General features: G+C 39.9%; 1 protein-coding gene across 2 annotated transcripts in view; it reads right to left on the reverse strand.

The window, feature by feature from the left end:
- ITPR2 (inositol 1,4,5-trisphosphate receptor type 2) overlaps nucleotides 1–14,103 on the reverse strand; it is a 512,913-nt gene that overhangs the window by 59,510 nt on the left and 439,300 nt on the right. For both annotated transcript variants that reach the window (XM_054443160.2, XM_054443161.2), the window contains exons 52-54: nucleotides 13,405–13,497; nucleotides 2,219–2,349; nucleotides 923–1,088 (exon numbers count right to left, since the gene is read on the reverse strand). In XM_054443160.2, the coding sequence (XP_054299135.1) occupies nucleotides 923–1,088; nucleotides 2,219–2,349; nucleotides 13,405–13,497 (390 nt within the window). The remainder of the gene's footprint in view (nucleotides 1–922; nucleotides 1,089–2,218; nucleotides 2,350–13,404; nucleotides 13,498–14,103) is intronic.

Below are 14,103 nucleotides of genomic sequence, written 5' to 3' on the forward strand. Positions count from 1 at the left end.
AGAGGGCAGAGCTGAGGGGGACGATGAAGGTGATGAGAAGGAAGGAGAAGGCTGTGTGCCCTAGGAGAGATGATGATGGGAGAACGGGAGAGGAGTGGTGTGTATATGTGTGTGTGTGTGTGTGTGTGTGTGTGTGTGTGTGTGTAAGAGAGACAGAGAGAGAGTAATTAAAAACTGAGAGAAGGGCCGGGTGCGGTGGCTTACACCTGCAATCCCAGCACTTTGGGAGGCCGAGGCGGGTGGATCACCTGAGGTCAGGTGTTCGAGACCAGCCTGGCCAACATGGCGAAACCCCGGCTCTACTGAAAATACAAAAATTAGCCAGGCATGGTCGTACGTGCCTGCAGTCCCAGCTACTCGGGAGGCTGAGGCAGGAGAATCACTTGAACCCGGGAGGCAGAAGTTGCAGTGAGCTGAGATCATGTCACTGCACTCCAGCCTGGGTAACAGAGCGAGACTCCATCTCAAAATAACAAACAAACAAACAAACAGAGAGAAGGCTCAGTTCAGAATCCAAAACATAGTGATGTCAGTGAGTAGAAGTTCAAGCTGCTGGAAAATCATATTTGGATTCATATTCTAACAAAATTAAATGTGATTCTGTTGCATAATAAATATGTTACTGTGATTAAAAACCTGTTTGCCAGTTGGTGAAACCTTTTGGCATTTTGTACCACATTTCTATAGTCACAGAATCAGGTAAATCACAGAAATAATGACAGGATAGCTTTGGGGTATAATTCCTCCCTCTATTTATAGAAGCAGAGAATTCCAGTCTAATGCTCAGTTACATATCTGAATTTTATCCAACCTTCATTTTGAAATAATTTTTCCAAAAGCATGAAAAATAAAAATCCCTCTAGCCCCTCTTTCCTGCAAACAGTTTATTCATCTATTGTTTTAGCATCTGCAGAACACTTACCACAGATGAAACAAGTTGTCTTTAGAATTTCTTCTTTTTTCTGTTTTTCGCTTCTGAGATCAGCAAAAGTATCGATGATAACACCAAAAATCAAGTTCAGAACAATAATGATAACAATGAAATAAAAAAGAAGGTCATAAACCACTCGGGCAGCAAACAAGGGCTCCTGAAATAAAAATTTAAAAAAATGTGTGTGCATATATATATATATATATATATATATATATATGCACACACACACACTTTCTAGGCATATTGATTGAGCACACTGTCTAGCATAGAGAGTATATTCAATAAATGTTTGTGAAATGAATATAAATAGTATCCCAAGTTGGAAAAATAAGGCTCACTTCCCATCTTTACTTTAAGTGTTGTAAGAAAAACTTCCCAGCCTATTTCCAGAACCACTTACATTTCTCTAGGACTGATACATGTCTTTCCCACAGTGGTGGGACTTCGCTTTCTTTAGAAAGGACTTTATTATGCCATTCTGCTAAATGCACTTTGGCACAGTGGTCTCCTATCCCAGACATTACAGAAAAGGCAGTTAAATGTCAATTCCAAAAGTCAGTGATTGGGGAGCTAAGGAAGACCTAACGACTTGTCAATTTCTGGAGTAGGCTTTATTCTTGCCCATACAGGATCAAGTATATATAGCTCCTTCTTATTTCTACCTGATGAACAGTGTTAAAATGCAAATTAGAGACAAGGCAATCCAGTTTTTTAACAGAAGAGGAACCTGAGGTTAAGAGGTTAGATGATTTGACAATATGATACAACTGGCTGGAGCAGAGCTAAGATTCTTCAAGTTCCTGGCCTGGCACTCAAGATTTTGCAGCTAGTGAGAAGTGTTTCCACTTCGCCATTTTAATATATGAAATTCTGTTAGAATTTGCTCAAATATTATATTTATCATAGATAAATGATGGAGGCTATTCCTATGCAGAAGCAAAGAGTAAATCTTCATGCTCAAGAAACCTGATAGGCAACAGGCAACCTCGATTATGTTATTTGTGTAACAATCAACTCCTATATAAAGTTCGCAGTCATGATTTCATTGCTGTAATACAATACACAGATTAACTTGGAAACATTTCACAACTCTACGAACACACGAAGAGTTGTAGTACATCAGCTATGTAATCCTAGCAAACAATTAATTGGCTTTAACAGCCATGGTTATACTTTTAAGGTACAATATATTTTCCTGAAAACCAAAACCAAATTATAAATGCTGTGAAGAAAGGTTTAAAAAAAAGGTGTGCTCCTTGAAAAAATACTTTTACTCTGGCTTACATCTTTCGATGGCCTTCTTAGCACATCCCCCACACCACCGCCATTCCTGAGGCCCTGATTCAGCACGGTGACAATGCACATAAGGAGAGTGTCACACGTCCTTTCAATTCCATCTTCATACTCTTCATCAGCTATAAAAACACATACAAATATATGATATAAAATTATGTAAAAATATATAAAATAAAATACACACAAAATGAAATATACATACAATAAACATACATACATATACATAAGCATGTAAATTTATATATACACATATGTAAATATACGTACAATAAATATACCTAAATATACATAAAATAAAAGATACATACAAATGTATATGAATATAATATTAAAAACAGTATAGCAAACTTACATTTTAAAAAAATACTATTACCTCCTTCCAAAGGGCTATTTCTAATTGTGCCGTGACACAACTTTTGGAAGTCACACAGCATCTGTTCCATATGTGGCAGCACATGACTGACACATAATGATGAAGCCACATATGTAATGTCCTCAAATATTTTGTTTCTTCTATAGGTAGAAAATAACAGGGCAAAAAGCACAAAACATAAGGCTCACATTCATTGTGCTTGTTATGGTAGGAAGAGATTGTGGCAAAACCTGGAAACACAGCCACGTTACCCAGGAGGCAAAAGGACTGCAGGGGAGAGAGCGTGAACAAGGAAGCTTGCCTGGCTTCCAATTCTGCTCTGTTCCCACACTGGGACTCAGGCAAGTTGCTGAACCTTAGGATCCTCATCTGTAAAATGGGGAGAGCCGTTTGGGGGTTATACTCTTCAGAGGGTTGTTTAAGAATTATATTTAGCGGTCCTGGGGCAGTGGATAATGCCTGTAATCCCAGCACTTTGGGAAGCCGAGGCGGGTGGATCACTTGAGGTCAGGAGTTCCAGACCAGCCTGGCCAACATGGAGAAACCCCATCTCTACTAAAAATCAGAAATTAGCCAGGCATGGTGGTGTGTGCCTGTAATCCTAGCTACTAGGGAAGCTGAGGCAGGAGAATCACTTGAACTCGGGAGGTAGAGGTTGCAGTGAGCCAAGATCACACCACTGCATTCCAGCCTGGGTAACAGAGCAAGACTCTGTCTTTAAAAAAAAAAATACATTTAGGGTATGTAAAATATTATACTTTGCACAGAGATTGGCATACACACAATAGTTGCTTAAAAATTGGGGCAGATATTATTTCATTATTGCGGTTAAATGTCTAAGCTTTCTTGAGGACCAACCTGGAGCTCTTGATAAGAAGCACAATGTATTTATGTGAAAAATTCTATTTAGGGATAAAGGGGGAAAGAGAAAAAGATATAATGTGACACAAAAATTCCTATTCTTATTTTGTTTAAAGGTATTGGGATACAACTTGAAACATAATTTCTTAGCCATTTAAAATAGTGAAAAATTAATACTAAGTTGGATATTAGAATCAGAAATTCCTAACACTGGCAAACGACCAGAAAATGTATTTCTCTCACTACAGGGTTAAAGAACCATGGGGGTGATAAATTTTGGGATTATGCAGCCACAATATTCACGTCAAGGCGTGAGTATAAAAACAACAAGAACAATTCAGTCCAACTTTATCTGTGTGCTTCATGCCTACAGTGCCTTTGATACTTTGTTAAGAAAAGGCTAATTTTCCTCTTCCGAGCCGACTTTATTTTAACATCCTATGGATAAGGGATCCTGATATTTTTACTTTCTTTGGAGCTGTTTCCTTTTAAAACATGCTGGGATACACCTTGAGAGGAGGGCTGAAGTCAGAGATGAAGGTGCGAGTGCAAAATGCAGCATCAGAGACATCGGCAGAATCTGTGCTTGGTCACTTACCTTAGCGCTGAGTCCAAGGCACATTCTGATTTAAAAAGTAGGAGAACTAGAACTCCTTTGGAGGAAGGAGAAATAGGGAAGAGGTAGGGCCTGTGGTGAGAGCAATCAGAGCAGCAGTGCAGACAAGGAAGCCAGACCAAGGGTGGGGGAAGCTCAGTCTGGAAGGTGCTAGTGAGGTCCCCCCATACACGGCATAGACGCCAACATGATGGCTGAGAAGAATATGAGGAAAAAGAGTCAGAAATGTGTAAGAGAGCAAAAGGAGCTTTTAAGGGGAAAAATCATTTTCCAATAATCAGGTCATGTGGAGCATGTCTACATGCTACCTTGCCACAACTGGACTTTCCATCACTACCGTCTATCTAGTGTCACGATCTGCATTCATTTATTCATTCAGGAACTACCTGGTCATGTCACAACAAGTGTTTGCTGAAGGCTTAGTAAATGCCAGATTAATCAGCACATAAACGCTACAGGAGAGGGCTTCTACCTCTCTCCAAGAATTTGGAAATAAGATTGTTTGTTCTCTAAGAGGTGAGTTCAGTAAAATCCACGCACAATTCATGTGATTAGCCATTGTGAAATAAAGTGAATTGGCAGAAAAATCTATAATGAGAGAACTGGTTTTCTGTGTGGCGTGTAAATGGAAGGAGAACACCCTGGTCAGGTCAATGCCAGCAATCATCCTGCTCAAGATAATCAGTACACAGGCATGCTGATTTTATAGAGAAGCCTCTATACCCTCGGTTAATAAGGTTCTACCTTCGTGAGATGCAGCCACTCTCAATATGGTAAGCCAAGTTCCCAGGCATCCAGCCTGAAAGTCAGGCTCTGAGTCATGGTAAATTCATCTAGTAAATGCCACCTTGTGGTTACCTGTGTAATCAGCTGGCCTTGCCCATGCCACACCTGCCTCCTTTCACTACTCCAACAGCCGCTGGATGAGGTGCTAGGAATATATGGGAGAAGGATGGAAGTGTCCCATCTGTAGAAAATTTATGGTCCCTAGGAAAGGTGGATCAGCAGCTGAACAAGGGCAGTGCAGTATCACAGGATGCTGCGGAGGCAAAACAGATGCACATCTCACAGATGGGGGCTTCAGTATCCTGAAGGGCGTATCACCTGAGTTGGATTTTGAAAGAGGGTCATGATTGGCCAGTAAAATCAATGAGGGAAGACATTCCAGGCAGGTAACACAGGACGAGCAAAGGCAAACAGGCACAAAAGCATGCGGGGTGTTTTGGGAAACTCAGGAAGATGGGAATGTTGAGCCTTTGGTAAATGCAGAAGGGTGTGGGAGGTAACAGAAGAAATGCAAGAGGGTACCAGGTCATGAGGAGACTCATACATCAAGCTGAAGAATTTAAACTTAATCTTGAAATTAGGGGGAGGCACTGGAAGACTTTCAACAGGGTAAGTTGGCTGTCCAGCCAGTTGGTGAAATAGTACAAGATAAAACATGTACAAGACAAATTAGCATGTGGTAGAAGACACAGAAGTGGAAGCCAGGCATGGTGATACACGTGTGTAGGCCCCGCTACTCAGAAGGCTGAAGGGGGAGCGTCACGTGAACCCAAAAGTTGGAGACTGCAGTGAGCTATAATCACACCACTGCACTCCAGCCTGGGTGACAGAGAGACTCTGTCTCTAAAAAAAACAAGCAAACAAACAAAAATGCAGAAGTAGCAGTGGTGCAAAGAGATAGAAATAGGGAGAGAAACTGTACACAGATAATTAGAGGGGAGTCCCTCTAATTAATGTAGACTCTATATTAAGTAGCAGAATCGAGTTTGCCTTGACTCATCAATGTACTAAGACTTGAGTAGAAAGGCATCTCACGTGCCACGGACAGAAAGCCCCAGAGGTAGAAAAATGTATGCTTGTACGATGAACAGCAAATAAACCAGTAAGTATGGGTGAGAGGAGTGGAAGACGAAGCTGGAGCGATAAACTGGGAGCTCTCTGTGAAGCTGTAGGGAGTTTGGATTTTATTGGGAGGGTAATGGAGCATCATGGAAAGCCTGAGTTGGGGTAGGGGAGGAAATATTCAAGGCAGTGATTTCTGACAAATAGTCTAGTGGTGATATACTGGGTGAATTGAAGAGGAAAGAATGACTGGAGGTGGAAAGACCACTTAGGAGGCAGTTGCAATAATTCAGGCATGATGTTCTATGAGCCTCAACCAGGGTAATGGGAGAGAAGAGGCAAAGGATGAATGAAAGGAAGCTGACAGAACTGTAGGCAGAAGGGAGAAGGCAGCATTAAATACAACTCTGAGGCCTCCCAGCCATGGGTGACTTAGGAAAAGGATCGTCCCATTAGACCATAGAAATAGACCACTTAGAAGGAAGAACTGGATGTAGGGTGTTGCGATGAAGGCAAGGAAAGCATCTCAGATGATTTGTATGTTTATAGAATGAGAAGACAATAAAACATTTTTAAAAGTCAGAGAGGACAAGAGAGTTCAGAGGATACTGTGATCCAAATCAAGGAAGACAATAATTTTAAAGACGTCAAAATTGCAGAATAGTCAAAGGCAATGAGAAGCAAAAAAAATGGTCACTGGATTAAACAACAGGGTCATCAGGAAACAGCAGGAAGAAGGCAAATAGTAGAGAAAAAGCAGTGCAGAAATTAAAGGAGAGAGGGCCGGTCAATTGTTTTATAGGGAAATTTGGTACTGAAGGAAGGAGACTAGTAGTTTCCTAGGAGTTTCAGGGAATAAGAAAACCCAGAGGAAGGTTGGATTAGGACCTAAGATGTGTGTAGGAAGAGAGAGAGAGAAGAGATGATGACAAGGAAAAGATTTCAGATGTAAGAACAATGGTCCAGCTGATGGTGGCCCGGAAGTAATGATAAACACAGGGGTAGTTATAAAAGAAGGGAGAAGGCCAGGTGCGGTGGCTTATGCCTGTAATCCCAGCACTTTGGGAGGCTGAGGCGGGCAGACTACCTGAGGTCAGGAGTTCTAGATCAGCCTGGCCAACATGGTGAAACACTGTCTCTACTAAAAATACAAAAATTAGCTGAGCGTAGTGGTGCAAGCCTGTAATCCCAGCTGCTCAGGAGGCTGAGGCAGGAGAATCACTTGAACCTGGGAGGCGGAGGTTGCAGTGAGCCGAGATCGTGCCATTGCACTCTAGCCTGGGCAACAAGAGCAAAACTCTGTCTCCAAAAAAAAAAGAAGAAGAAGAAGGAGGAGGAGGGAGAGAGAACATGTTGCTTATAAACAAAAGGAAAGAATTAATGAAAATAGACTTTTAATGTGGAGACATTTAAAAGAACTAAATATATATCTATGAAGAACTTAGAACAGTGCTTGGTGTATAGTTAGGACTCAATACATGCTAGCTATCATAATTATCATTACTGAGAGATAGTGGTTAAATCTCATGAAAAGTTTTGGTTTTAAAACAATAAACAAATTCTATACTTGAATTCTATGAGGTTAAAGAATCCTCATTTTCAGTTGACAAGTAAAATACAGTATGTTTTCTTAATTTATAATGCAAGTAAAATGTTTTATATGAGGGAAGGAATACAAACATATTTTAGTGGCTCTGAAATAGTTCCCTCTAATCTGAGGTGTTAATCTATAAATTTTAAAAAATATTGGCCATGCTTGAATAACGGTATTTAATAATGCCATTTTTCTGCTTTAATAATTAAATTCAGTGTTTGCTATGGTTTCTTAGAAAACAAGGGATTGTGACTGAGACATGTTTGAAAGTATGAGTGCAAATGAACACCTCTTGTGGGTGGAACACCTGAGGTCAGGAGTTCAAGACCAGCCTGGCCAACATGGTGAAACACCTTCTCTACTAAAAATACAAAAATTAGCCAGGTGTGGTGGCGCATGCCTGTAATCCCAGCTACTCAGGAGGCTAAGGCAGGAGAATCACTTGAACCCGGGAAGTGCAGGTTGCAATGAGCTGAGATCGTGCCATTGCACTCCAGCCTGGATGACAGAGCAAGACTCCATCTCAAAAAAAAAAAAAAAAAAAAAACCTCTTGCCTGTCAGTCTTAAGCTTTAATTATAATCAATTCATTGGTGGAAATGCTGATTTAAAAAATGTCAACTATATCCAAAATGTCAGTACTGCTGGAAAAATAAATAAATAAGAAGAAATAAAAATTTTAACGAGAAAAAAAATTTAAAACACTGGGGACCTAGTGGGAAGCCAAAATGTAGAATGCATTAAGGCTGACTGGTTTCTGGTATTCATCAATCTCTTCTATTAAAGTAAAATATCCAAACACATTAAATTTGAATTATTCATAAATGTTAAGTGTCTGTGAACTTTGTCCTTTTTTCTGTACATTCGAATGATTTTTACTTATAAGATAATTGTATTTTGTAAATTGTTGCAAAAAGGCCTTGCTTTTTTTTAAGGTGAATATTTTTGTTCAGGAACCAGGGAGGTCTGCAGCAAATGAAATATGAAGTTTTTTTTTTTTTAAACACAGTTGGTTGCCAGTTACTGTGTGAATTTTCTGGCGCTGGGACAATGACCTTCCCTGCATCCACAGGAGCCCTCTGAGGGAGCTGGCCACTCTGCCTCCTAGTCACCGTGAGGCTTGTGATTAAGCTACTGTGTATGTCTGTACCTTTTGTAACGTGAACCTGCTGTCCACAAGGTAACAAACTAAGGCTGTCACAGATGCACACTAGGGTTTGCAAGTTAAAATTTAATCCTGGTCTTAGACATAGAAGTTATTTTTAAATTTAAGTGACACATGCTGCACAACAAACCCCAGGTTCTAGCTTTCACTCTACTTTTGCAGTTCACTACGTGCAGTCAAAATTTAAAAGTGGCAAAAGCTAGCAGATCAAATCCATAACACTTTCAAACACATGAATTTTATCACTTACAATGTCAAATACAAAAAGTGTATGGAAGAAAGAGTAGATTAATACAGGCATTCCTGTATTTTTATTACTGATGTAGGAATACTCCCTAATTGTGAAAAGCTATTGCCACCATCTCTGGCTTCCAGCAGTATCTGTGACACACCTCCAGAGATGAAACTCCTCCACTCTCCAGATGGAATCCTTGCTTTCCTCCCTACTCTGGCAGCTATCCTTACAAAATCATCTCCACCTCTTCCCCCAACTCCTAGCTCTGCTGCAGCCTAAAAGATGGAGACTTTCCCCCAATGTGCCTGGGAGGAACAAGTCACCATTTGTTCATAGGAAGGAGAAATGATGTTCTTTGTGTAATATATTAGGTGAAGTGCAGGTTATAGAGGTTTTCCTGGGAAGCCTTTTATAAGAGTTTGTATTCAGGGTCATGAATAACATCCAAACAGAACAGTTTATCAAGCTTAACATTATTAATATTTTGGGCTAGATGATTCTTTTTTGTGGACTGTCCTGTGCAATGTGGGATGCTTAGTAGCATCCCTGTCCTCTACCCACTAGATGCCAGTAGCACCCCATCCCAGTTGTGACAACAGACATGTCTCTAGACATTGTCAGATGTCCCTGGGGGGTTGGGGTACGGGTGGGGACAAAATCAACTCCAGTTCATAAATACGTAATAGAGAATGTTTATATTCAAGAAATTGTCTTTAGTAGGTATAAAGAAAGGCTTAAAAAATCTATCCAAACATACTCAGTGAAATGAAATAATCTCAAATTTTGGTTAGGGAATAATTTATAGCGATCCTTCAATTAGGAGGCAATAAGACAGAAGGTTGGAACATAGGCTTTGAAATCTATGTTGATATACATTGACTGACTAGCTGTGATCTTGGCAACTTATTTAATGCCTCTTTTCTTAGGGTCCTTACCGAAAATGTAAGGATAACTAGTAGTATCTATCTATCTCACGGGGTTGCTGTGATAATTAAGTGACATAATGCACACAATGTGCTCAGCACAGTACCTGAAATGAGTAAGCCTTCTCCAGGTCCTTGAACATGTCTCAGGGTGTTCACTCTCAGATGTTCCATGTGCCCAGAACACACTTCTCCCTCCTCTTGGCCTGACTAGCTCCTTCTCATCCTTCAAGTCTCAACTTAAGTAATTCCTCTTAGAAATTACTCTCTGTCTAATCTCCCAACAGCCAATCTCTATTGTGATGATCAGTCATAGCACTGTTAGTAATACTCACCTTATCTTATAACTTTTTATGTTTCCCTTACTATAAGTTCTATAAAGGCCAGAATCATGTTTGTTTATTCAACACTGTGTCCTCAACAGCTAGCATGGTGACTGGCCCAGAATAGAGGTTCAACAAATATAACTATGTGAAAAAATGAAGGAAGGAATGACTACACAAGGCTTTTATTATATTAGCATCCTCATCATCAAGGTTTGTACTGAATAGACTTAACTACTCTCACATTTTCTAAAAATATTTACTTTTTAAATTTTAAGATCAAAATGTCACAATAGTAATAACGTATGAAATAATTACAATAGACCGTTTGGTTGAGCATCAACAATCATGCCTGGGGAGTTGTATAAAGCCTAACATTTACATGATTACACAGAGCTGGGCAGCCAACCATCCTGGGAGAGTCTCACACTATGAATGACCTGGAAGACCTCATTCTAGGAGAGTGGCCCTGGCAGTTCTCTCTCTCTGTGCCTTGGGAGCCCTGGCTACCACGCTGTGGGTGAGACTCAGATCCTCTTCTGGGCCCACTGAGTCAGCCCTCTTTGTACACTCTGGAACAACAAGTACTAGCTTTGTTGCTGGTTCACTAGCAAAGCAATATTTTGTCTTGAAGTCAAACCACAGTTAAGGTATATTTGCTTTAAAATAAAGGAAACAATATTAAAGAAATATTCAGAGATAGAAGACCAATGCAAGCATAGGGCCACTGATACTTGGAACCATGTTGTTAAAATAAAATATTTGTGTTAATAATAAACTTTTTAACATATTATTTTTTGTACTCTGTTAAGGGGGAAAATGTTGAATTAAAAGAAGAATAAATACTGATGACAACAATCTGAACTTTGAGGTGGCCAAAGAGATCCCAAGAGTCATTTAATTTTACCCAGCTATTTCAACTATGTCCAAGTTTTCAAAATATCTCTTTTTAAAAAGTGACTTTTTAAAAAGTCATGGATAATGATGGAGAATGAGGGACACCTGTAGACCTGAATTTGAGACTGTGACAGACTCTGCAAGCTGCTGAAAAATGCTGTTTGACACCAAGACAAGATACTAAAATGGATCACTAAAGAGACAGTGTGAGTTAGGACTAACCCACACTACCAGTGTATTCAGTACACGTTCAGACTAACCTCAAATTAGAAAAGTAGCAGACATCATGAATCTGGGCTTTGGCAAAAAGTCTTTGATAAAGAGTCTCCTGATATCCTTTGAAAAAAGATAGAGGAATGTGGGCTGAATGATATTAACAGTTTCTTTAAGAGAGATTTCTATGCAACTGAAGAATTGCACAAAATGTAACCATGTCCATGTGAGAGCATGTTCTAGTGCTTAGCACTGCATTGCTGTCCTATGCATTTCTGGCACCTTTAATGGAAATCTTCTAGAACAGAGGTTGGCAAAAAAAAAAAAAAAATTCTGTAGCCAGATGGCAACTATCTTAGGCTTACATACAGTTTCCATCACGTTTTTCTTGAAAAAAAAATTTACAATCATTCTTAGCTCAAGGGCTATATAAAACTAGAGCAAGTCATATTTTCCCATGGGACATAGTTTGCCATAGTTTGCCATCCTTGCCATACATCTTCAAGGGTGTATCAAACTTGAGGACATGAAGGAGAATAAATATATTACTTGACAGAATCAGGATCCACACGGACACCATGAGGCTCATGGCACATTAGAACTGGAAGGGACCTGAAACCGAGAGATCATCTGGGCAAAGACCTCCTGTCTATTCACTGGTCAAATTGCAACAACCTGGGATTATGGGCTGGCAGAAATATATAGAAAAATAAAATGCATGGGCTTCTATTTGAAATCCCAAACTCCTAATTATATGAGAACAGGGTGGCTGTTTATGACATGACAGCTGAACCAGTGAAGAATGGCATTTTAGCCAAGAGTCAGCCAAATATGGGTCAAGAGTGTGATGTGGTTCTAAACTCCAGTATCCAGAATAAGACAGCACCTTTTAACTGCTTGCCCTGGAGTGTCATGGCAGTAGTCACTGTTATGGTATGTGAGGAAAGCTGAAGAAATTGGAGGTGTTTAGATTGGAGGATGCAAATCACAGGATTTTAGAAATTGCAGAGCACAATAATGCTATACGAGTCAAGAATGAGCTGGTTCTTACTGTGAGCCTTGACTGGGAGAGCAGGCGGCAGGGGAGAGAAGTGCTGGTGACAGCTGCCCACAGTGCCTATGGCTGCTGGGACACTGGATGGAATGTATTCATGTGCTTAATTCTCTCTTTAGGTCAAGAAGCATAAAATATTTAGTCAGTAGAAGGGTCTATTCATTATTCCTCAAGCAATAGTCCAAGATCTCAAGGAAAAGGCCGTTTAGGAAAGAAAGCACTATCATTACGACCAGACAAACAGTGTGGTCCCAGATGGAAACTGGGGAACTCCACACTTATACTATGCTTAACTCTTTCTTCCCTTATCTGTCCTAAGTCTAACTGTTCCCTCTGTAGATACAACACATCAACTCCTACTAAATCTGCTCCTTTTTGTATATGACAACCCTTAAGATATTTGAAGACATACACTCCCTAAATCTTTGCTGCTTCAGGAAACAGGTCACTAATTTCTTCTACAGTTCATTATATATGACACATGCCATAGTTTCCAGCCTGCCACATCCTATGAGATCAATTCAGAGTTTAAAAAATTATTATTTTTATATGTATGGTTCCATTTGATCCTGTGGAGGCAGGGAAAGTTTCATTCTCATTCTCTCTCTAGAGAGAGAGAGATAGGCAGGCAAGTCATCTGAATAAAGTCCAGGAAATTTGCATAACTTGTCCAAGACATAGAGCTAGAGACTGTCAAGTCCAGGATTATTACCAAGTCTTTTGAATTATAAGCCCATACTCTTCCCGATCCTGTGTTAAAGGCTACACAGCTAAAAGGGACTCACTTAGTATGGTTTGCAATATGGTAACAGAATCTTCAGCAGCACATACCACAGGGTAAATGTGCTAAATCCTCCTGAATAGAAACAATATAAGGAACAGGAGAGGGGTACAAAATGATCAATGTAGGAATCCTTTCTCCAGTTCAAATCATCTTGGTTCTTTTACTCTCTATTCTTCTATTTCAATCCATCATGAAATTTGTAGAGCAATTCCCTAAGAGGTAATAATATTTACTAAATAAAACTTCAAAGATATCAAGTTCATACTGACCCAGAGTCCTTTCTACAAACCTGTATTTGAAGCTGGAATTGTGGGTGAACAGTTCTCCTTGGCACATGCTTCCATCATGGTAGTTAAAGTCATAGCAGGCACTTGATGACTGCCTAAGAAAATACAAAGTAGTATATAATATAGAGTCAAATATGCACATGATGAAAACTGAACCTACAGTTCTAAAGATATGTAAATTAAAGGCATTTATACTCCAACTTAGCTGTGTTCCTAAAGTCCTAGGAAGTTAGTATGGAATTCTGAACACAGTTTTGCCTATTGAAGCAATTTTATAAATGGAGAATAGCTTCATAGGCCAACCCACTAAAAGCCTTTTATACCTTTTTTTAAGTGGTTGAGATAAAGTATCAATACTGTAGACCTTTACATCCATGTGTGATAATGTTTCTATGGGCAAACTCATTCAGGGTTCTGACTTGGGATGCCAGGAACATATTCCCCTCAATGCAGTTGGCAGTTCCTGAGCCCTAAGCCACTGATCCCTACAAGTGAGGCAGGGACTACTGCTGGTAGTGGTTCTAACGGTCAGGTACAGGCTCTAGGGAACTAAGGGCATCATATGCCTTGGGAAGCAAAAATCTTCTGCCAGATCTGTGTTCAGGATCTTCTATTCTTCCATAGTCCCCAGGAATCCATCTGCTTCCTGGCTCACCACCTATATCCCTGACCCAGAATAGAATAGAAAATAGTCACCCTCC

This window comes from Pongo pygmaeus, chromosome 10, assembly GCF_028885625.2.
Source record: "Pongo pygmaeus isolate AG05252 chromosome 10, NHGRI_mPonPyg2-v2.0_pri, whole genome shotgun sequence".
Taxonomy (NCBI): domain Eukaryota; kingdom Metazoa; phylum Chordata; class Mammalia; order Primates; family Hominidae; genus Pongo; species Pongo pygmaeus.